The sequence below is a fragment of the Micromys minutus genome, assembly GCF_963924665.1.
Source record: "Micromys minutus genome assembly, chromosome: 27".
Taxonomy (NCBI): Eukaryota; Metazoa; Chordata; class Mammalia; order Rodentia; family Muridae; genus Micromys; species Micromys minutus.
This window is the reverse complement of record NC_137962.1, coordinates 34924139-34948560: the sequence shown is the minus strand read 5'-3', so window position 1 is coordinate 34948560 and position 24422 is coordinate 34924139. Positions and strand designations below refer to the sequence as shown.

General features: G+C 48.9%; 1 protein-coding gene across 1 annotated transcript; it reads left to right on the top strand.

Moving 5' to 3' along the window:
* The first annotated feature begins 509 nt into the window (after positions 1–509).
* On the top strand, positions 510–23195 carry PNPLA3 (patatin like domain 3, 1-acylglycerol-3-phosphate O-acyltransferase). The gene is made up of 9 exons (XM_080938866.1): positions 510–719; positions 3474–3706; positions 4979–5044; positions 6352–6561; positions 8702–8762; positions 11125–11310; positions 14319–14451; positions 19660–19764; positions 21356–23195. The coding sequence occupies exons 1-9, from the start codon at positions 533–535 to the stop codon at positions 21441–21443; spliced, it is 1269 nt and encodes a 422-aa protein (XP_080794992.1). The 5' UTR covers positions 510–532; the 3' UTR covers positions 21444–23195.
* The last annotated feature ends 1227 nt before the right edge of the window (positions 23196–24422 follow it).

The window sequence follows — 24422 nt, the reverse complement described above, 5'->3', positions numbered from 1 at the left end:
AGGGGATTTAACGTCCTCTTATGGCCTCCTTGGACACTGCACACCCGTGGTGCACTTGACATACATGCATACAAAATACTCATACACATGGGGGGTGGGGAAAGTCTTAGTATCTTTTAAAAAGGAAGGAAGGAAATTTCTCTCCATGAATTGAAAACGTACAGAAAGCAAAATAAATAACTGCAAAAAACAGAAACCCTGCAAGAAAATAAAGGAAAGACAATATGTGGGTGGCGGCATCTTTCGTGTAATAAAGAAAAAGAGAGACTGCCACAGGCACGCCGTCCAGGATTTGAAAGAAAACGTTATGAAAAAAGCCGCTTCAGTCCCGCGAGCATCCAAGCCTAGGATTTGGGAAAGCCTACGAAGGCGGGGCAGGACTTCCACACGCCCATTGGGCCTCCCACTGGCTTATTTGCATGGTCCGAGTGGGGTGGGGCCTCAGCTGACGTCACCCGAGGACTGCTTGGGTTGCTGGTACTCCTAAAGCTCAGAGCAGCAACGCCCGGAGCAGAGCTTGAGCTGCAGCGCCATGTACGACCCAGAGCGCCGCTGGAGCCTGTCGTTCGCAGGCTGCGGCTTCCTGGGCTTCTACCACGTCGGGGCTACACTATGTCTGAGCGAGCGCGCCCCGCACCTCCTCCGCGATGCGCGCACTTTCTTCGGCTGCTCGGCCGGTGCACTGCACGCGGTCACCTTCGTGTGCAGTCTCCCTCTCGGTGCGTTCACGGCCACTACCCAGACCCCGCGTGCGGGGAGGGGCACTCCACCTGGGGAATCGGTAACACTTTCCGGGGGGGGGGGCAAAGAAGCCTGTCCCGAGAGCTCTCGCCCTTCCCGGTGCCGTTGGGATTTCCCTGAGTGGGCGGGAGCAGACGCGCTCTGCAAGGGAGACTCTTGAGCATCTTCTTTCTGGTCTGCTCTGGCGCTCTGGTTTGAAATGGGCCTCCCACTCAGGTCCTGCCTGCTGGGTCATCCCTGAGCAGCAGGGAACGACGCAGGTTCGCGGGGTCCTTTGGTCCCTGAGCAGCAAAGGTTTGTCCTTGTGTGGCTCTGGCTAGTGACCCATGGTGGGTGCCGCCAGGAAGGGCAGAAGGCACACAGACTAGAACATAGAACAACCTTGGTGGCAGTCCAACCTTCCGGTCCCCTTTGGAGGTGGCTGCTGGGGGTGGGTTTGTGGGTTAAAGAAGTGTTTGGAACACTCCCTAGAAGCTGGAATGGGTTTTCAGACAGGTCGAGTCCCACCCTCTCCTGTCTTCACTAGCCTGGACAAGCAGCCCTTCCCAGATCGATGTCACTGATAGTGACATTCTGGGTATTTGAATCTTGGCCTAATTAAACATTTGCCCCATGCACTCATGAGCGAGAGGAGGCGAATTTACTCTCCTCTCCCCCTAAACTGTCAGGATGAGTTGCCCTCCCCAGCGCCATGGCTGGATACTTTTGAGATTGTGAGCGGGGCTTGGTTAAGTGCCCACGGGGGAACTTCTGACACCCAAAGGTCCCCTGGCTGCATGATAAAGTCCCGCATCAACCCTCATTGATCTGGGCCTCTTTAACGCTTTACTCTTTGCTCTGCTGGCTACAGCCAGCAGGGAGAGACTTTGGCAGGCAGGGGAAAGCCCCTGCTGATGAGCCGCGCTCTGCCATTGGATGGGATCAGTGAGCCGACCCTGAGCTGATGAGACTCAGGGATTAGAAGACAGGCAAATCTGGCCCCGTGCCTGCTTGTCTGTTTTCCCCAGGGAGGGAGGGAGACAGGAGTAAAGGGCCGCAAGATTGGCTTCTGGGAAGATTAGACGGGCCAACGGCCATTACACACCCTGGGCGTAAAAGATGGTTCTTACCTGGAGGGCTCTTAGCCCCAATAGGAATGAGTGATTATTGGGACAATGTTTAAATCCCAGGAATTTTAGGTAAACTCACTTTCATGTAAATCTGTGGTTCTCTACCTGTGGGTCAAAACCTCTCTGGGGGTCTAATGACCCTTTCATAGGATTCACAACCCCTTCACGGGAGTCGCCTAAGACCATTGGAAGGCAGATATTTACGTTATGATTCATAACAGAAAAAAAATTACATTATGAAGTATTGACAAAAATAATGTTATGGTTGGGGGCACCACAACATGAGGGACTGTATTAAAGAGTGGCAGCATTAGGAAGGTTGAGAACCACTCTTTAATACAGTCCCTCTAAAAGAGGGTGTTTGTAACTGCACATAAGATAGGGGCAGCCTGGGGTTGTCCTGTCAGGTCACAGAGAGGGTGGAACTACAGGTTATGTCTGGTGGGAGCTGCTAGGGTGCATTGCCCAGAGCTTGGAACCGGCACAGGTGTTTGGGGCATCCGAGTGTTTGGCTGGACTTGGCAGAGGAGGTTGGCGCTATCAGTCACCCGCCTGTGAGTTCGCCCTTAAGTCATGCTCGGCAGTGAGTCAGAGTTGGAACAGGATAGGCTGGGATATGCCTGTCCTTACGGAACCCGGATTTGTGCTATTTAGGGCTGGAAGAGGTAGTCATACGTGCCAGGGCAGAGTGGATCGGCCAAAGGGGCCTGGTCTAGAGAGTGAGGGCAGGTGGAACACGAATAGGCCATGTACCTACTGTGCAATGTGGGAAGTCTAGGCTTAGTGGCTTACCTGGAGACTAGCCACTTAAGCGGCTGTCTCTGGGTTGAACATTTTATAGATGGTATGTTACTCAATCCTTTCTGTCTCCAAAAGTGAATAATTTTTTTACTCTCCTTTTGAAAGGCAGTCTAGTGGCTGGAGAGAGGGCTCAGGGATGAAGATTGCTTACTGCTCTTGCAGAGGACCCAAGTACAGTTCCCAGCACCTGCCAGGCAACGTACCAACCACCTATAATTCTAGGTCCTGGGAATGTGATGCTCTCTTCTGGCTTCTGTGGGTTTTTGCACACATGTGGTGATTTTTTTTTTTTTAAGTTTAAAGTCAATCTGAGGTATAGACAAATAGGTCCAGGACTGTATTATTTCTTCTGCACTGTCTGATGTTGAGTCCCTTTGTGCCAAGGCTGGAGTGCTGATGTGTTGGTGGCTTGTGACTTTCTGGACATCCAAGTGCAGTTCTCATGTGCATAGGCCACTGGAAGGTCCACCCCAGCACCGTGACAGAAATACTCACCACGTACCACACAGGCCATTTTATATTTTTTAGTTGGTACATTGAATAAAGTCAGACAAGGGTGAAATTGATTTTCTTTTGAGTCATGCTCAGAATATTACCACTTTGTAATGACTGTAATTACTGTTAATGAGACAATGTCACCTAGTAAACCTTTGGAATATAGGGTATCACCTAGAGCCACCTTGAATGTACTCAATCATGACCAAAACACAGGGTGTGCTTCATGGTATCTTAATTGGGACCAGCCACACAGTGCAAACGTTCTGTGTGGTTTCTGTCCTCCAGTGTGGTACCCTGTCCTATGTGTCTGTCCTCTGTCCCCAGACCATATAATGGAGATCCTCATGGGCCTTGTTCGGAAAGCCAGGAGCCGCAACATCGGCACCCTCCACCCATTCTTCAACATTAACAAGTGCGTCCGAGACGGGCTCCAGGAGACCCTCCCTGACAATGTCCACCAGATCATTTCTGGCAAGGTTTACATCTCACTCACCAGGGTGTCGGATGGAGAGAACGTGCTGGTGTCTGAGTTCCATTCCAAGGACGAAGTGGTGGATGTAAGCATTTTGTCTCTCTGGGTGTGGAGTAACACAGGGTTATCACTGTCTCACTGGACCGGGGCCATGGGAATGTCATACATTCAGGGACTTGGTTCACCCGGAAGTCTTACTATGCCAGGACTCGTTAATTCTTTTCATTTTCCCATCTTTTCATTTTCCCAGTGCTGCGATGGGAGGTAGGGCCTTGGTCATACCAGGCAGGTGCTTGGCTGCACCCTACCACAAGGTTTTATTCTTCCTTTACGACTCAGAGAACTGGTTCTGGGTGTGCCCCACACCTCCACGTATGCATGGTATGCAGTAAGGTTGGCTTTTGAATGAAGCTTCTCCAGAGTGGGACCATTCATATTTGCTTCTTTTTGTTTAGATTTATTTATTATCTATAAGTACACTGTAACTGTCTTCAGACACACCAGAAGAAGGCATCAGATCTCATTAAAGATGATTGTGAGCCACCATGTGGTTGCTGGGATTTGAACTCAGGACCTTTGGAAGAGCAGTCAATGCTTAACCACTGAGCCATCTTGCCAGCCCCCTTCTTATTTGCTTCTGTCACCAGATCTAGCACAGAGATCATTTTTGCCATATCAGAATGCCACATTTGGTCTTTTTAATAATATATCCAGCAGCCCTCTGTGCAATCTGGTCTCCATTCGAAATTCCAGTAGCTTCTGAACTGCCAACACCTATCTGTTCTCAGTGGACAGTGATTCTCAAGGTGTGGTCTAGGGAACCACTGTTCTATTTGGCCTCTAACTGGCTTCAGGAAAGCTCTGAGGGAGAGCCCGGGTCTGTGCTTCCTGCAGTGCCTGGGTGAGATATATGATTCCAGCTCCTTATGACACCAAGACAATGATGTCATCAGCCTGAGGGTCAAGGACAAAAGATTGAACTGTGAGAACAGTATAGTTAAGGAGCTGGCATTGCTGCTAAGACCCAAGAGCCTCATAGACAAGCGTGTCATTCATTCACCCAGGTATTAAAAGGAAAAAACAAAACCAAAAAACTACTGTCACCCGGAAGGAAGAGGCAGGCGGATCTCTGTGAGTTTGATGCCAGCTTGGTCTATAGAGCGAGTTCCAGGATAAGGAGAATCCCTGTCTTGGAAAACCCAAAAACAACCAAACAACGACAAAAAAAAAAAAAAAAAAAAAAAAAAACCTACTGTGTGCAGAGAGCATTTCCCTTGCACTGCTTACTTGGGGAAGTATAGAAGGGCACAGAGAGGTGCCGTGCCCTGTGACTGTCTACTCCTTTTCTTCCTCACAGGCCCTGGTATGCTCCTGTTTCATCCCTCTCTTCTCTGGCCTAATCCCTCCTTCCTTCCGAGGTGAGGTAAGTGTTGGGGGTTGCTAGGCAACTGAGTGTTTGAGCCCCACCTCACCTTGTAGTCCGGCTCCCATGATTATATCTAACCCCAGCGCTCGGATCTTCAGTCTTGAGGACAGAAGCCATACTGGGCATACCCAGCAGACTGATCCGCGGACTTACACCCAGGAGTTTCCTCCCCCTCCTGTCTGCTGTCTGTCAGATACACTGGCCTGGCTCCCTTAATCTGCTCTTGAGAACCCTGGGGAGCCTGCTGGTGGCCTAATTAAAGTGTGAGATGCTCAGGGATTAAATTACTCTTGGCAGGTAGTTGATTTTCAAGAGAATATGGGCTAGCTGTCTATGTCTTTTTTAATTTTTTAGACAGGGCCTTACTATGTAACTTTGGCTAGAATTCTCTAGGTAGATCAGGCAGGCCTTAAACTCACAGAGAGTTTGTATCTGCTTGACGCTGCTGCCTAAGTACTAAGAGTAAAAAAATGTGTCATCACACCCAACCGTGAAACAATCTACATGTTCTGTTGTTGTTATTTTAAGTTCCTTGATATGTATGTGTATTTGCCTGGGTGTATGTACTGTGTATATGTTCTTTGTGTGTAGAACCCAGAACTGGGCTGCTAGGGACCCTAGCGATTAAGTACATCTCTGATTTTGATACCGGTCCCAAGTCTTCTTGTGACATAAAATAGGCATGTGATCTTTGCAGAACTAAGTGGAAGGGGCCCAGGAGCATTATGATGTTGTCCCTACACTCTCTAGAATGCACTCCTGGATTTTCCCCTAGACAGGAGAGTCAAGAGCTGAAGGCCAGCCTTAGCTACATAAGACTGTCATGACACAGTGACTTCCACAAGTAATCCCAGCAATCAGGGATGGAGGCTGGAGGGTCATGAGTTCAAGGCCAGCCTGTAACCCTCCCTCTTCCCAAAAGAAAAGTATTACAGGAAAACAGGCTCAATTAAATACCTTATCCTAGATCTCCCAAAGAGAGTCTGGTTTTGAACCTACAGCCATGTGTCTCGTTGGCGCAGGGTTTCATATCACATACTATCCTCAGTACATATAACACCCTTAGTTTATATGGTCCCTTTATGCACCTGACAGGGACTCACCTGCAGGTGTCCACCCAGCACTAGGACTTGAGAAGCACACGATGGGATGGACTCGCACCTCCATGTGTCTCTTTGCCTGGCACTTCTACATGATGGGCATCCTTTGTAACAGTACCCAGCAACCTTGAAAGTCAGGCCACCATATTGGCTGCAGCATCTTGTGAAACACTGAAGCACAGTATCTTCCCTTCCCCCTCACAGCGGTACGTGGATGGAGGAGTGAGCGACAACGTCCCTGTGTTGGATGCCAAAACCACCATCACGGTGTCCCCTTTCTATGGTGAACATGACATCTGCCCCAAAGTCAAGTCCACCAACTTCTTCCACGTGAACATCACCAACCTCAGTCTCCGCCTCTGCACCGGGAACCTCCATCTTCTGACTAGGGCACTCTTCCCATCTGACGTGAAGGTGAGTCAGGGGCTGGAGTGCCATTTTCTGTCCCCCAGATAGCTGGGGAGACCAGTTAGTCCCTCCATGAGCAGACAGAAGTAGATGATGCCATTGAGGGTGACTCAGAAAGCTGTCCTAAAGCTGGGTGATCATCCCCTTGGCCATAGGCTCTACCAGGGATCACATGGACAGACCCTGAGTTCAGATTCCCTTTCCAGGAATTCGGGGCTAAGGATGTCAGAGTGGATGGTGTTTAAGTTTCTTTTCTTGTTGTTATGATTTAAAAGTGGAAATCCTGACAAAGGGAAGTTTTCATACACAAACACATTCAGGCTCACAGTTCAAGGCACAGTCCACGATGGCAGGGAAGTCAGTCATCTGGAGCTTGTAGCAGTTGGTCACATGGAGCCCACGGCCAGAAGCGGGGTGTAATGAATGTATGCTGTAGCCCAGCTCCCTTTCTCCACATGTAAAATCCAGGATCACAGGAAGTGGAGCCACTCACAGTGGGTGGGTCTTCCTGCCCCAGTGAACACAATCATGATAAACTCCCACAGGCACACTGAGAGGCCCATCTCCTAGGTGGTGAGTCTAGATTGTATCAAGCCAACAGTTGGCATGACCCGTAGAAGGGTAGGTGGGGTGGTACATACCTGTATTCCAGCACCCAGGAGACTGAGACAGGGGGATGGAGAGCTTGAGTTGAGTCTGAAAGAACTTTCCTTTAAAAAAAAAAAAAAAAAAAAAGAGGGCTGGAGAGATGGCTCAGCAGCTAAAAACACTGGCTACTCTTCCAGAGGTCCTGACTTCAATTCCAGCAACCACATGGCAGCTCACAGCACTAATAGGATCTGATGCCCTCTTCTGGCATGCAAGCCTAAAAGTAGGCAGAGCACTCATACATAAAATACATAAATAAAGTTTTAAAAAAGGTTTTTAAAAATGAACTAGAAAGATGGCTTAGAGGTGAAGAATATTCTCTATTTGATTCCTAACACTCGCAGAGGGCACACAACTGTCTGTAACTCGAACACCAGTGCCTGTGGCTTCCATGAGCATCTGTGTACACATGAACATACCTACATAAGCCAGGCAATGGTGGCCCACGCCTTTAATCCCAGCAGTCAGGAGGCACAGACAGGCAGACCTCTGTGAGTTCAGGCCAGCCTGGTCTACAGAGCTAGTTCCAGAACAGCCAGGGCTACACAAGAGAAACTTTGTCTCAAAGAAAAACAAAAACAACGCCCCCAAAAAGAAAATACCTATATAAAAAAAATTAAAACTATATAAAAACAGATCTTAAAAGCACCCCCACAAACAGGTGTGGTGGCGCATTCCTTTGACCCCAGCTCTCAGGTGACAGAAGAAAATAGATCTCTGTGAGTTTAAGCTGGTACTACAGAAAGAGACCCTGCCTCAAAGACAAAAGCAGACAGAAAACCATGGGCCCTTAAGATGGCTCAGTGTGTAAAGGTGCTGGCTGCCGTGCATGAGGACTGAGTTCATTCTTGGGAACCCACAGAGCAAGAGAAAGTTAACAATTTCCTGTAAATTGTCCTCTGATTTCCACGTGCACCCATGGACACATGCGAATGCATGAGTGCACACATTAAATATCTTGAAATGAAACAGGAGCAAGGCCCAGACATTTGGAATTTTTTTTTTTTTTTTGTATTGAGGATGGAAGTCATGGCCTCACAATATGCCAGGCAAAGGCCCCCAACCCTCACTGGTGGATTATGGGTACGGCTTCACAGCTGAACCACACCTCCATGTCTTCACTGGTGGGGTCTGAGCAAGAGCCACACGGATAAGCCATGCCACCAGTTCAGAACTCTTTTCATTGTGGTTCCTATCATGATTCTGATTTGCACCATGGCAAGGAGTCACCACAATCAGGGGTTCCCTTTTCTGATGGGTCTTTCAGTGTAGCGACCTCCACGAGTCTGTTGAGAGAACCAGGCCACCTGTACCCAAGTGGCTCCCCAACACTTAGGGTGGTACCATATTGGCTACAGAGACAAGGCTTACCCCCCGTGCTGAGGCTGCATGGAGCACTGTTCCTGCCAGCAGAGTGTCTGTAGAGAAGGCATCGGAGCACAGAGTCAGGAGGACCAGGGCATGGCAGTCACAGTTCACCTGTCTAATTTGCTCGCAGGTGATGGGAGAGCTGTGCTTTCAAGGGTACCTGGACGCCTTCCGGTTCCTGGAAGAGAACGGTAGGTCCTGGCCTGGGGTTACTGCAGCTGACCTTCCCAGAGCCTCACTTTACCTGCTTCTCAGTCCTGCGGGACAGGAAACCTTTGCGCATGTTAGAGACGGCTGGGGAGGAGAGGCCAGCAGGGCAGGGGCAGCCATGGATGTTAGAGACGGCTGGGGAGGAGAGGCCAGCAGGGCAGGGGCAGCCATGGATGTTAGAGACGGCTGGGGAGGAGAGGCCAGCAGGGCAGGGGCAGCCATGGATGTTAGAGACGGCTGGGGAGGAGAGGCCAGCAGGGCAGGGGCAGCCATGGTGATATTGAACTGGGGTTAGAACCTGGGAACCCTGATGGCACTGTGGGGCCCTTTCTTTGCAGACAGCTTGTTTCTTTTGTGACACTTAGCATGATACACAGGTTGACAGGGTTTGGGGGCAGTTTCCAGGTAAGGGTGTCAAAATCTGCTCCCTAGCCAGATGTGCGTCCTGCCCGGACAAGAAGTCTTCCTAGCAGACATCTGCCCCTGAGTCATCCAAGCTCACCCGGGTCACCAGCTTGGGCTGTACATATGTAGTCGCACAGTGGGATGGCATTTTGACACCATGACTATTTCAGTTTACACAGGCATGTCCTATAATCACACGGTGAGGAAAACATGTCCATGCCATAAGATATTCCTGGTAGCATGAGCCTGTCATTCTAGCTACTTGGGAGGCTGAGGCATGAAGATTGCAGTTCAAGGCCTAACTTGGTTGCCAAGTGAGCTGAAAGCCAGCCAGCCTGGGCTATTTAGTGAGACTTTGTGTGTGTGTGTGTGTGTGTGTGTGTATGCACACTCGAATGTATGTCTATGTATATGTATATATATATGTATGTGTATTATATATGTGTGCATATGTATGTATGTACATATGTGCTTTATATGTGTGTATGTATGCAAATAACCATATATATTATGGCCAGGGCTATAGCTCTGTGGTAGTGCTAGTGTGCGTGCCTAGAATATAGAAGGCCCTGTGTTCGAGTCCTTGGGCCCACCAGGAAAAGAAAGGAAGAGAAGGAAAGGAAGGAGAGGGGAAGAAAAAAGGATTGGTAGAACATTTGCCCAGCATGTATTAGAAGCACATTTATGGAGACAGAGGAGAAGATACTTTAGTAAGGACAGATGTGTGTTCATTACAGAAAGCATTCCTGTATGCTGAGCCAGGTGACCACAGGATGATGGCAAGAGCCTCCGCAGCCTTAGAGGCAGCCTGAGCTACTTAGTGAGACCTTGGCTCAATGGAAAGAAACAGAAAGCACAGAGAAGAAGAAAGACAGCGTCAAAGAGAGAAAGACAGACGGGGACTGGATGTGGCTCTGCCTGCCTCTCAGTACCTGACAGCCATGTGACAGTGGCTGTCTTGGACATCAGAGCTGGTTCTGCCATGTAATGGCTGAGTGACTTTGAATCTCTGCCTGTGGTTCCTCAGCTGTCAGTTGTCTTAGTTGAGGTTTTATGGCCGTGAAGAGACACCATGACCATCTCAAATCTCATAAAGGAAAACATTTAATTTCCTTCAGAAAACATTCTGTTTTCCTGAACTGCCTTACAGTTGAGAGGGTCAGTCCATTATCATCATGGCAGGAAGCATGGCCACTGTCTAGGCAGACATGGTCCTGGTGATGGAGCCGAGAGTTCTACATCTGAATCGGCAGACAGCAAGGACTGTGTCACACAGGGCGTTGCGTTACGTTGCTTGAGCATATATTGAGCATGTGTTGCCTCCACAGTGACATACTTCCCATAACAAGGCCACACCCACTCCAGCAAGGCCACACCTACTCCAGCAAGGCCACACCTACTCCAGCAAGGCCACACCATGTGAGTCAAACACCTGAGTCTATGGGAGCCATTCCTATTAAAACCACCACACAAGCAGAACTGCTGATTCTGGGAGCTGTTGAATGGCCACTGACGGCTATCGTTCAGGGCCTGGAATTTGTGTTTATCTGTGAGAGAAGAGTTATTTGTTTACTGTAGTATTTTACTTTAAAGCTTATAACCAGTTGCAGAGAGAATCCCACACAGCTAGACGGTGAGCTAGCGAGCCGGGCAGGAACCACAAACCACGCTCCCATCTGCCTGACTGTAACTGCATGTCCTCTCTGTTCAGCTGAGGAGTCATAACCACAGATGCTCGTTCAAAGTCACACAGCCATTACTTGGCAGAGCCAGCTCTGGTGTCCAAGATGAAACCCTTAACCTACACCCTGCATGGGATCATAGCAAGTGTGAAGCTGCTGTGTTGGTTCCCTGCCGTCAGGGGCAGAGTGGGGCCGGTAGATGACAACTATCTCCCATCTATTTTTCCTTTCATGAGTATCTCCGCGTTCTCTACAGGCATCTGTAATGGGCCACAGCGCAGCCTGAGTCTGTCCTCGGAGAAGGAGATTGCACCAGAAGCCACAGTACCCTGCTTGGAAAATGTCAACCTTGTGGGGGATAAGGTGCCCACCAGCCCATGCCTTACAGCTGTGCCCTGGGATGAGAGCATCTGGGAGATACTATCCCCCAAGCTCAGCACAGGTACTGGCTATATTCTGGGACAGGATGAGGCCAGGGTATGGCAGCCAGTGCAAAGGACTGGGCCGCCTGCTGTTTGTGAGGGGGAGAGGTACCACTTGTCCCACAAGAACTCTCTGGGGTTATGGGGACAGGCCATAGGGATGTCTCCATGTACTGCACAAGCTGGCCACTGCCACCCATCCCTGTGCCTTCTGAGTCATGATCTGGGGGAAAGCTGATGCAGTTGAGCACAGGCTAGCCCAGCAGCCAAGCCCAGGCCCACCCTGCCAAGCTGCCTCCCTACTGCCTCCAGCTCTGATAAGAGCCGTGGATATGAGGGAGGACCTGGGGTCCAGCCTCAGTGTAAGGAAAAGATGACAGGGCACCAATGAAAGGAAAAGTCACTGAAAGGAAAAGTCACGGGGCACCAATGTTGTGAAAAGATGACGTCCCGGGTTTCGGCACCAATGTTAGGGGAAGGATGAAGAGAATGGGAGCATATGGCCCATGGAGGTGCGGCAAGGCCTGGGGGCAAGGGAGATGCCTGGGGGGGGGTCCATGTTGAGAATCCCTTTCCCCTGAGGGACCAGCCACACAACGGTATAGTACAGAATAGAGTTTATTCAGGTCATGGGAGAGTTAAGAGGATGGTAGAGGCAGAGAGAAAGAGAGAGAAAGAGAGAGAGAGAGAGAGAGAGAGAGAGAGAGAGAGAGGAATAGAGGAGTAGAGGCTGGCCATGAGCATGTGGAGGGAGAGGGGGGAAGGGAAGGGGAAGAGGAGGGGTAGGGGTGAAAGAGCAAAAGAGCCAGGAGGCAAGAGAGGCCAAGAGAGAGAGAGGAGGGGGCAAGCAGCCCCTTTTATAGTGTCAGGTCATTGGGGTGGAGCATACCTGGCTACTGCCAGGTAATTGAGGGGTGGGGTTTACAGAATGCCAACATTCTCCTGTTTTGGTTTAATTAAAAAGAAAAATTAGAGGTGATGGTGGACCAGGAATAGGGTCATTGTGATCTCTTGACTGCTTCATGCTTGTTTGGGGCGACGTTTCTAGAGAGTCCAGAAAAGTGGGGGTAGGGATGTTTGTCCAGTCTTAGAGTTGGCTGTTTTCTTGTTGTCCAGGGTCTGTGGAACCATCTGAGGATAGGTCAGAAGGAATAGGTCCAGTAGAAGCGTCTGTGTCTGCGAGAGAAGGCTGAAGCATCTGTAGGTTGCTTCTCTGGAGCTGTTCTAGATGTAATAAGCACCTGGACTTGACAAGATGCTAGAACACACATGTATACATTATAGACAGAGATTAAGTACATTCAGTTTGGAAGAAAGAAAAATTTTTCAGGAGCAGTCCTAATGCTGCCATTCCTCCCTTTTTCTTATTTTAAAAAGGAGAAAAAGGGGAGGCCGATGGTGAAAGGGGAATAGGGATGGCGAGAGTCTCATTGGCTACTTCCTGCTGTCTTGGGGTGTCACTGGGGGTGCATCTGGCTTTCACCATCGGGGTCCACTTGGCAAACATTCACATCAGGCTCCTCTATGGACAGTGGCTGGCAGTCCTGTAACTAATTAATAGTTTGGTTAGAAAGTTTCTGTGTCTATCATTGAAGTAGACAGGATTGATAAGACTTGGAGCAAATTACTACACTCAGTCTCCCAACTCCTCCTTCATAATGCCTTTGGGGTCACTGTTGTCTTCTTGCCCATCTGTCTCTCCTTGTCCATCTGTCTCTCTTTAGCTCCCTTGTTCTTCAGCTGTAGTTTTCAACTTCCATGTGATGTATTTTATCTCATTGCCTTTCGAGTAGATTCTAAAGGTTCTAAATGTCTGTGTCCCTCAGACTTTCTGTGCTGACAGCAGAGTTGGGGGGTTGCCCTTAGGAGATGAAGCCAGGGATCCAAGGCAAGCCTTAGCTACATGGTAAATTCTGAGTCAGCCTGGGCTACATGAAATCCTATCTCAAGAACAAAAATAATTCTCATACTGAAATCCAAGCCCCAAAGGGGATGGTGTTGGGAGGCAAGCATTGGAACAACTCCTGAAGGCAAGCAAGGTCTTCCAAATAAGATTGGAAATTGCCATAAAGAGGGTCAACCCTGCCAGGTGGTGGTGGCACCTTTAGTCCTAGTGCTTGGGAGGCAGAAGCAGGTGGATCTCTGAGTTCAAGGCCAGCCTGGTTTACAGAATGAGTTCGGGGACAGCTAGAGCTATATAGAGAAACCTTGTCTTGAAAAGAAGAAGAAGAAGAAGAAGAGGAAGAAGAAGAGGAGGACGAGGAGGACAAGGAGAAGGAAGAAAAGAAAAAAGGGGGTGTGTATCAATAGATATCCTCTGGTCCTCCAGCCCACAGAGGTACAACCTGTGGCCTGGGCCTCCACCATACAACAGTGACTGCTGGCACCTTCACACTTGGCCTTCCAGCATCCAAATCTGTGAGGAAGCTGCGTTTGTTGTTTATAGAGTGGCTGGGTAACAGTGTGACGGTGGTCTGATCCACGAGTCAGACAGACTAGTCCACAAACCAGCTTCCTGCTTGGCCCAGGACAGGTTCAACCGTGAATAGAACCCAGTGTCTGCCCTCCAGACAGTAGCTGTTCCATGGGTGGTATCACGAGGTCATCGGAGGAAGATCGAGCCAGCCAAGGGATGGGGGGGGGGGTGTTGTTAGGGAAGCTGCATGCTCCCTCAAACGTACCTGGAAACCCTGAAGAGTTATAGACCTAAACATGTGCCAGTAGTGGGGAGGAGGAGGGGGTCTCACCTCGTAGCCCACATGGATCACAAACTTGAAATCCTCCTGCTTCAGGTTTCCAAGTGCTGGGATTAGAACCACCACACCTGGCTTGAGTTTGACCTAATAATCACCCTTGTTGTGAAAGAAACAGTTCCCAAGCTCAGGCGTGTCCCATCTGAGCAGCTGCGGGCCCTTCAGCTCCAGGCTTCCTATGTTTCAAAGCCCATCTGAGACCCATGAGGGGCTTGAATCCTGGTACTGTCACGAGCCATTCAGATTTGAAGTTCCCAATTACCTTTTTTTTTCAGCCCTGAGCGAAGCCATTAAAGACAGGGGGGGCTACCTGAGCAAAGTCTGCAACTTCCTGCCCATCAAGATCCTGTCTTACATCATGCTGCCCTGCACGCTGCCCGTGGAGTCCGCCATCGCTGCAGTCCACAGGTGAGCATCGAGGGATGGTGTGATAGCTCAGTGAGCTAATAGTGCCTTCTGCCCGCCTTCCTTGAGCCATGGCTAACCACAACATGGTGTGTGCTCTGAAGCCGTCTGGAGACTCATAGAGTCTCTGTGGCTTTTAAGTAGCATTTGGTCCCAGCCATTCATGAACTTCCGGGGAAACTAAGAGGTAGAAGCCGCCACTCTGTAGCTACCCAGCTGGTGAATGAGAGGGCCGGGCCCAGAAACAGGTCCTTGCTATCCCTCCGCCTGTGTTTAGAATCACAGTAGTAAGCTGAGAGACCTGTTCCCCTCTGGCCGTGGGTGCGTGATTCGAGTCAGAGTCAGTAGTGAACTGGTCCTGGAACTTGGGAACAGGCTCCCTCTCAAACAGCACAGCAGGGCAGCAGCTCGGTTTAGTGTAGCATGTAATTATTAAAAACAGTTCAGCTACTCTCCAGCTACTCTCCGGCTGCGGTCTCCCCTCCCCCATTGGGGACTGCAATCCGAGGTCTTCCCTGTTTCCCTGAGGTTCACCTGCCTTCGAACTGCTCACATCTTTCCAGCTATCCGCCCCCTGTGGCTAGCTGTCACCAGTCCCCATAACCCAGTAAAACCAAAACTCCAGAGGCTTGTGAACTATCAGATTTATAACGATACCACAAAACGCCCACTCAAAGAACTCAAAACTGATATTGGTGCAAGCTGCCACCTAGATTGGACTTGCCCTAAAGTATTCCATTACTCTTCTGTGAGATTCAGAGCTACCTGTGGCCATTTCAAGCCACATGGATCCTGTTTGTCCTCTTCTTCCATTTTCCTCTGTCCTTCTCCCTTTCTGTCCCCTCCTGTCCCCTCTCTCTGAAACTTTTAGCCCTGCCTTCCTTTTTCATTGCCCAATCACAGACACTAGCCTTATATTTCACTTGACTTCACCTGCATCCAGACAGCAAATCTACAGTTTAGTCCCCAGAACAGCAGGTTCAACATCTGGGCTGCATCCCTTCCACAGCTGTGTGGCCCTGGACTAATGAAGGTGCCTCTCCTGGTTTCAGCTTTTCTTTGAAGAAACAGAAGACTGCCTGTGAGGTCCTGGGTGTGGAGTAGTGTGCTCACATGTCCAGATAGCAGGGCTGGGGGCTGGGGATTTGTTTTTAGGTTGACTTCCCTTGTTGGAAACGTCTGAGGGTTTGGTTTTGTTGTTGATACTTTGGAATTCTGTGTATTTGCACACGCTTACCAGTTAAGCAAGTTCAAACTGGTAAAAATCTCAGAAATGTTTGGAGCACCATACTAATGCTCAGAATGCTTCAGGCTTTTATACTGGGTGTGGTGGCGCACACCTGTGGTCCCAGCACTCTGGATGGAGGCTGAGGCAGAAGGGTCAGGAGTTCAAACCTATGGGCCTGTGTTTAGAATCACAGTACTGAGCTCAGAAACCCATTCTTCTCTGGCCATGGTTGCATGATTCGAGTTAGTCAGTTAACAAGCGTTATCCAAGGCCAGCCAGCTTGGGTTGTGTATAGATAGAGGTCCTGTCTCATAACCAGAATGTGTCTCAACTCAGTGGTTGAGCAAATAGTTAGCATGGTTCAATCCCCATGCTATCATTGGGAGGGGGGAGGGGGACAGAGAGAAGGAGAGAGAAGGGGAGAGGAAGGGAGGGAGGGAGGGAAGAAGAGAGGAAAAAGGAGAGAGGGAAAGAGAGGAAAGGAGTGAGGGAGAGTGAAAGAGAGTGGGAGGAAGGGAAGGAAAGAGGGGAGAGGGAGAGAGGAAAGGGGGGAGAGAGAAAAAGAGATGGGGAAGGAAAGGAGAGAGAGATAGAGAGAGAGAGAGAGAGAGAGAGAGAGAGAGAGAGAGAGAAAGGGAGGGGAGGAAGGAGAGAGAAGAGGGGAGAGAAGGAAAGAGGGGTGTGTTATCCAGAGGTTCTGGATGTGCCATCTGTCCTGGACCTCTCGTGGTGTCCTTATCCTGTCTCATCTGGGCCGGTACCTCAGGGACATGACCCAGCCCTGCCCTTCCATTTCTTTGGATCCTGTCTCTTTTTCTTGGCATTCCTCCTTGTTTTTCTGAAGCGGAGCCTTCCTAAGTCCCCATGGTGATCTGCCAGCGTCCTCAGAGCCTCACCTGTTTACATCTGACTGCTGGGAAGATGCTCTCAGGCCTTGACCTCCACCTGTTCTCTGTGGCCTCTTTATAGTTTCTTCTTTCCTATGTCTGTTTCTCCCTCTTTCTGAGACTCTTGTGAGATGCTTTGCCCCCTGGGTTGAATTCTGGCTTCAGGAATCTTTTCTTTTCAAATTCTTTGTTTGTTTGTGTTTTTTGTTTTTGTCTTGAGACAGGGTATCTCCGTTGTAGCCCTGGCTGTCCTGGAACACTGTAGACCAGGCTGGCTTCAGACTCCCATAGCTCCCCTGGTTCTGGCTTCTGAGTGCTGGGATTAAAGGCACATCGTTTCCTGACAAAGAACCTTCTTCTCTTTTCTACATATTTCAGTCCTTTTTTGGCTTTTTGCCTCCAGTCTGACATCTTCTCAGATTGACCTTCCAGTTCCATCCTCTGGGTTTTAATATTATTAACTGCATAAGTGAACTCCTACGCTCTGACTTCTGTGTCCTTTCTCCTGTGTCCTTTGCTTGAGAGTTCTCAGCTTGGTTTGTGTGTGCTGGGAGGGGCATTGGGGGTGTGACCGTGGAAGTGCATGTGTCTGTATGTTGAGGGTGGTTTGACATTTATTTATGTCTGCATGTATTGATTGAGTTCGTGTCCCTGTGATTGATTGACTGATTGATTGAGTTCGTGTCCCTGTGATTGATTGGTTTGTGTCCTCATGTGCCCATTGTGCTTAGGTAAGTGTCCTGCCATCCCAGCAAAAGTTTCCAGCTATAGCAGGGTCACAGCCTATGTGTGGAGGTCAGAGGACAGCTCTCAAGAAGTTGGTTCTCTCCTTCCATTGTCTGGGTCCTAAAGATCAGACTCAAGGTGTCAGCCAGGGCAGAACATTGTTACCCTGTGAACCATCTCTCTGCCCCATGTGTCTGTACTTCTGAGACAGACTTTTAACTCTGTAGCCCAAGCTGGCCTAGAACTTACTGTGCAGACCAGACTGACCTTAAACAGACCTCTCCCGTGCATGCAGGGGGTAAGGCATGATTCACCCCTCCCCCAATACCCCATCCCACTGATGTTCTTACATTAGAGTCATCAACATAGCTCCCAGGCGGTGAATAACACTGATCAAGCCTGCTGCTGCAGGAAGCAGGTCTCCCGTGGGGGTGCTTCCTCTTTGGCCTTCCTGGAGACTTGGTTACAAGGCCAAGTTTGACTCTATTACCAGGGCTTTGCGGTGTCTGGCTCCCTCCCTTCTGGCTGAGGCTACTGGAATCTCTTAGCCAGGTCAGAGGCTCACACTTGCATCAGATCAAAAAAAAAAAAAAAAGCTCCAGAGGTCTAGTTAGCCTGTTAAGAGACTCTGTGAAAAGAAATAAATAACCCAGGCCTGTCTCCCTGCTTCTCACATTGCTCTGTTGGCAAGCCTACAGCTTGTGCTCACATACCTCTGGATAGGCCATACAGCAAGTCTTGTCCCCTCCTCCCCCCTCATTTGTATCTTAGCTCATTGCACAGGCCCAGCCTTTACTTTCTCCATCAAAATCCTTAGGCAGCTTTACTGATCCAGTGTCCCCCTTGAACAGCTTCTCCACCCATATAATAAACTGAATTAAGTTGAAGCTATTGTAAAACGGCAGGTTTATTGGGGCAGCTCTGGGTGGGTTCACCACCATCACAGGAGGGGGTCAGCTGAGCTCCAGTAGACTCTGCTTTTGTGAAGTGGTGGTTATTTGGTAAGTTTAGGGCCCTGTAGGTAGGTCTTGTCTTATGTCCAGTGATTACTTTGGGATTTTGAACTAGGAGCTGGCTTCATCCAGTGTTTTACACAGGCTTTTGCAATCCCGATCAGAAGAGAAGGGTGTTGGGAGGTGGTCTCTTGACCCATACCATCTTACCTTTGTTGCCAAACTTCCAGTCTAACACTCCTGCTCCTGGTAGGCTCTTACCAGCAACCTACCTCTTGCCAGAGTCTACAGGTGGTTTTGGCCCCTGTGGTGCTTCAGTTGGATTCACAGTGGCCATGGGCAGTTGGCCTCAGACCACACTTGCCATCACTCCTTGAGACATTAGGTAGACTGACTGACCCCAGGTTGCTGCCTTTCCCATTCATTCCCAGGGGCTTTCTGGAACCTTAAATGGCCTATGTGCTTTTAGAGATTTCCGAAGGTTTGCTGTTGTGATGATATCCCAAATATACCTTAGGGAGGGTGTCAGATTGGGGTTAGAGGTGATACAGGCAGCTCACCTGGACGAAGGTCGCTGTTGGAACTGATTTTTTTTTAAGATTTATTTATTTTTATTTTATGTATGAGTACACTGTTGCAGTTTTCAGACAAACCAGATCCCATTACAGATGGTTGTGAGCCACCATGTGGCTGCTGGGAGTTGAACTCAGGACCTCTGGAAGAGCAGCCAGTGCTCTTAACCACTAAGCCATCTCTCCAGCCCCGGGATGGCTTTTTATTGCAGTGTTGGCCATTTTTTATTAACCTTTTTTTTTCTGGTTTAATCTTTAGGCTGATATAGTGAACCCATGTGTGCATGTGATATTTGTGCCAATGTACATATATGTGCATGTTTGTTTCTATGTGCAGTATACATGTATGGTGTCTGTTATGAGATATAATTCAGGGTTAAGGGGGCACCTGGAGGGCCTATGCCAAGGTGTCTATCTGAGAAATCCCACCATGCGACAGACCTGGTATAAGGGAGGTCTGTTGTGGGGAAAGGGAGGGGAAGCCAGACAGAGTCACAAGGACGGGACGGGTGGGGGGGGGGATAGAGAAGGACAGAAAGAGAGAAAGGGAGGCTGGTGGGTGGGAACAGAGAGAGGACGAAAATGAGAGAGAATAAGAAGGGAGGGAGAGGGAGAGAGAAAGAGAGAGAGAGAGAGAGAGAGAGAGAGAGAGAGAAAGAGAGAAGGGGGAGCTGGGGTAATGAGCAGTCCTCTTATAAGCTACCAGGCCACCTACAACTGGTGGCAGCTCAGGTAGTAATGCGGTCATGACCTAAGCTGTTGCTAAGTCTCTGTTGCTAGGTCCCTGGGAGGAGCCTACCAGAATCACCTGTAAGCCAATAGTGTCCTTGGCTTCCTTCCCACAGGCTGGTGATGTGGCTCCCTGATATCTATGATGATGTCCAGTGGCTACAATGGGCAACATCCCAGGTTTGTGCCCGAATGACAATGTGCCTCCTTTCCTCTACCAGGTAAATACTTTGGCCCAGGGTATGGGTATGTGGGCTAGATGGACAACCCTATTGTTCCCAGAGTTCTTAGGGTCAGAGCTTGGGTCATGACAGCCCTAACAAGCCAGGCTCAGCTACCTGTCCCCAACATTCTGATTAAAGAAACCAGTAGCAGAGAAAGCAGATTTATTCGCAAATAAAAAGGTTCAAGCCACCCTGTCCCCCCCCCCACCCATTAATCTTTAGGATACCAACAGGAAACTTAAGTTATAATAGAGGTATACAGAAACAGTCCTGATCAGGGTATGGTCCTGCCCGCCATTGTCTGAGCTTCCCAAGGTTTCTGCTTTTTCTCCCCAGTGTGAGATTCCTTGGGAAATCCCAATTCCTTGGCCTTCGTTGTATTACAGGGCTGAAAGCTAAAGGAAGGGCACAGCTGTCTTTCTTGCCAGAACCACTACAAGCTTTTGTGCTCAGACTACCTGCAAACATTCTAGCAATGTCTGACTCAGTGTCAAGCAGGTGACAAGGAGCATGTTGCGGTGTAGAAGACTTGTGCTCCAAGTGAGGGCTTGTTGGAGGGTGAAGCTGTGGATATTCGTCAGGGTGCTCAGGTGGTGGAGATGGCCTTAGGGGACAGGACTGTCACCTTTTTAGCACTGAAGGCAGGAGGAAGCTGTAGCTCTGGGCTTCACCCCTTCAGTGACCAGCCAAGTGATGGCAGACTCAGTGCCTGGCCCCACCCTCTCTGGTATCTGTAGAAATTGTGGCTGGTTCTTCCTTCCAGCCCCCCACGCTCACGGAAATAAGACTCAGACTCAAAATATATTTACAAATACTTTGGCCATATAGCTAGGCTCTTCTCAGACTAGATATAACTTAAGATAACCCATTGATTTTAACCTGTATTCTGCTACATGGCTCAGTTACCATGAGTCCCTCTCTTTATATCTTTCCGGATGAATCTCCAACTCTAGCTCTATCCCATAATTCCTTCTGCCTCCTGGATGTCCCACCTTCTATTCTACCTCTTCCTGTAGGCCTTGGGTTTTTTAATTGACAGGTGATACATCCATATAATCCACACATATTCTCCACAAGTATCTGTTAGGTTTTGGGTAAAGTGTGGAGTTCTAGAGAACTCTGAGAGAAATTACTAGGGAGTAAAGAGTTTATTAAGTTTATTGGGGGAGTTATTAGTGCCATGGACAGACAGACAGAGGGGCAACAGCATAGTGGAGGCTACCATGGAGTTCAGGCCCCAGCACCAGAACATGGTGGGGTCTTTGAAGAGATTCTAAACTCACACAGAAGAGGAGGGAATCTCTCTTTAGACCTTTTGAAGCTGAGGGAGGGTCATGGCAAGAGCCTACAGCCAGGCTCAAGGTAGAGAGGGGGTGAGGAGAAGATGTGATCCTTTTGATGTGGACTCATTTCTCCAGTGAAATATTGTGCCCCACCCAGCAAGCCAGGATTTGCGATGTCCCAGAGGTACCCTGTCAGTATCTGTGAGAAGGAGATTTGTGCAGAGTCTGGATTCTAACATCAATCCTATTCATGTAACAATACTTGGGAAGGGCCTGCAATTTTCCTTTTTTTTTTTTCCTTTCAGATCCAGAGCATCCAAGGATGACCATCGAACACTCAAGAGTGGACATCACCCATCTCTCCATAAACAAGGCAGCTCTGCTGGTTTGTAAATTGCTGGTCTCAATGCTTCCAACGAACCTGGACATTATCCCTGTGAACGGTCCAAAGGAGGCCAAAGCTGAAGGCACCCTGCCTTCCACCCCAAGTCCAGCTTGACCTTTATCTGGAGCAACAGTGTCTAGATGATGAGTGTGTGGGGTGCTATACTCTCTGTTTCCCTCTGGGAAGGGTTCTGTTACTTTTGGAGGCAGCTAGGAAGTTTCTGTCCAGGAGCTGAGCCTGTGCAGCATTCCCCTGGTGCTGTGTGGTGACCTCATTGCCTGTGACTCCAGGATCACAGGATCTGGGCAAAATCGGTAGTTCATAAAAACCAAAGACAGAATTTTGGTGTTTTAGACCGCTACTTTTGGTCTGGGTGAAGTCTGGTGCTTGAGAGCTAGCACAGAGGATGGTCAAACCCTCTCTCAGCCTGTGAATCAATCCATGGGGATTCCAAGGGCATCAATGTTTGGAAACAGGAATCCAAACGGGGCAATCTCGGGAGGAAAACTGTTCAGGAAGTGTGACGGGCTGGGCTGTGGCTGTCTCTGCAGAGAGCCTACCAGATAACTTACTACTTTCAAGAACACCTTTGGCTCTCACTAAAACAGTTTATAAAGCGTTTTACGTAAACACGCCAGGGAATGCAGTGAACGCATGTGATCAGTGAACCGTGACTAGGATTAACCTTAAGATAAAATCTCTTGTATGTGGGGACAGAACAGCACAGGTGGGAAACACAGCAGGCCTCTGCCTCCTCAGCCTCAACTTGAACTTGACTTGGATTCTCTACCATCTCCACATCAGACATTTTTTTTTTTTTTGTATAGCTATCAACCATTACCACCTCTCTCCTTTCCCTGCTACTACACCAGCCTTAATGGAGACAAGTACCCACTTTTCTTGGCTGTACTTTTAAACTGTGGGTGGGGTATGTATTTCCAGTAATTCAGACGTTAGATTTGGACCACAAACAAACAAACAGAAGAACCAAAGTGCTGCTCAAACTCCTAAGCATTGACCATGAAGGTGTTTGCCTCCCATGCCTGAGTCTCCTAGAGCCCCAGTGAGCTCCGGGTTCATGCAAGCACTTCAGGAGGATCACACCACCAGTGGAACACATAATCTCAGCACGGTTGATCCTGATTGGATAAGAAAAGACTCTGGGGGAGAGAATGTGGTTCCAGAGGCAAAGTGTCTAGGCTACACAGAAGACTGTCCCAGGGAAAGAAAACAAACCAGGAGCTGGGGTGTAGCTCACTTGTGCGTCTCTAGCGTGTGTGAAGCCCAGTCTAGTCTTCGCACCATATATACCATACAGGAGGTGACATGTGCCTGTAATCCTAACACTCGAGCAGTAGAGGCAAGAGGATCCGAAGTTGAAGGTTAACCTTGACTACTTAGGGAGTTGGAGGTCAGCCTTGGCTAAATAACAACCTGCCTCAAAAAAAACCAACAAAAAAAATGTCAGAAATTTCTACTTTCCCGTTTCTGGAAATTTCTCATCAGTAGAGAAGAATATTCCTGCTACCCTATCAGACAAAATTCCCATTGTTTGGAGTCTCTCCAGTCTCAGGAACACTGGATGTCAGACAGTGACCAGCAGGGAACAATGTCCTGACTGGTAGTAGGTCTTTAGCAAAGCTGATTCACTTGTTTAAAAGCAGGTGTGGGTGTGTTTATGCAAATGAGCATGCAAAGTAGTCAAATTGCAGAAGGATTGATTGGATACACCAAAAATCACCACAACTGTTTAGGGGAAAAGGGTCCATAATATGTGTGTGGGGGGGGGAAACAAGAAAAATAAATGTGATTTTTTAAAAAAAGTACTGTCTCTTCTGTACAGCTTCCTCTGTAAGTTTGTGTTCTTCCCTGTCAGCATGCAGGCTAGGTGTCCTCCACATTGGGTTGCTGCTATATAGCCCAGGTTGGCCTGGCGCTGTATAGCTCAGTCTCACCTGAAATTTTCTATTCTCCTGCCTCAGCCTTCCCAGTGCCATGTTCACACACCACCGCACCAGCCTGGAATGTGCATCTTCAGGAGCCACTGGGAAAGGACAGTGGTTATGGTCTCTAGAACACACTGAGGTTAAATCTGGAGCAAACAACTGTGACAAAGGACTGAGTGCGCGTGACTCCCTCTGGTCGCAGGTGAGGCCAGTGTGGACAGCCTCGAAGATACAGGAGCACTCAGCAGACCTAGGAAAGGCATCCAACACAGAGGGATGAACAAAACCTTGGCTCATAGACGGTGTTCAAGGCTTCAGTTTTCCCCAGTGTAATGCCAATGGGGGGAGGGGTTAGGGCAGTGATAGTTTTCTGATGAAGGACTACACTTCCTGGCTTTCCCTTGTAAACTAAGAAGTCATTTCTACTTCTATAAGGGGCTTCTCCTGTGACCATTTTGGCCACCTGCCATGTGGGTGACAAAATGCTTCTTCATTGTTAACACAATCCTACCTAAAGTCAGACAAAGGTTCACTCCAGTCTTCTTTCCCTCTACAGCTGCTTTTTAATAGTCTAACAAAGGGAGAACATGTGAGGGCTAAAGTTATCTTTCAAGTTTAAGTTACTGTGCTTGGGCTGGAGAGATGGCTCAGAGGTTAAGAGGTCCTGAGTTCAAATCTCAGCAACCACATGGTGGCTCACAACCATCTGTAATGAGATCTGATGCCCTCTTCTGGTGTGTCTGAAAATGAAAACAGAGTGTCCAGTGTCCATTGTCCTGGTCAGTCTTTAAGAAAGCTTGCTTCAAATTTGTCTCAAAAATTGTGATAGAGGTCCTATTCTCACCCAGTGGCATTAACAGATGTTGTATATGAGAGAGGGGAGGATGACTCTGGGTCCTTAGGGTTTTTGTTTGTTTGCTTGCTTACTTGAAACAGTGTTTCTCTGTATAGCCCAGGCTGTCCTGGAACTCTTTATGTAGACCAGGCTGGCCTCACCTAGCCCTCTCTGCTTTGAAGTCTGTCTCTGGGAAAGAAAATAGC

Coding starts and splice junctions, on each gene's coding strand:
- PNPLA3 (XM_080938866.1), top strand. CDS start 533: ATGTACGACCCAGAGCGCCGCTGGAGCCTGTCGTTCGCAGGCTGCGGC. Junction 720..3,473: donor CGTGTGCAGTCTCCCTCTCG/GTGCGTTCACGG, acceptor CTCTGTCCCCAG/ACCATATAATGGAGATCCTC. Junction 6,562..8,701: donor TCTTCCCATCTGACGTGAAG/GTGAGTCAGGGG, acceptor ATTTGCTCGCAG/GTGATGGGAGAGCTGTGCTT.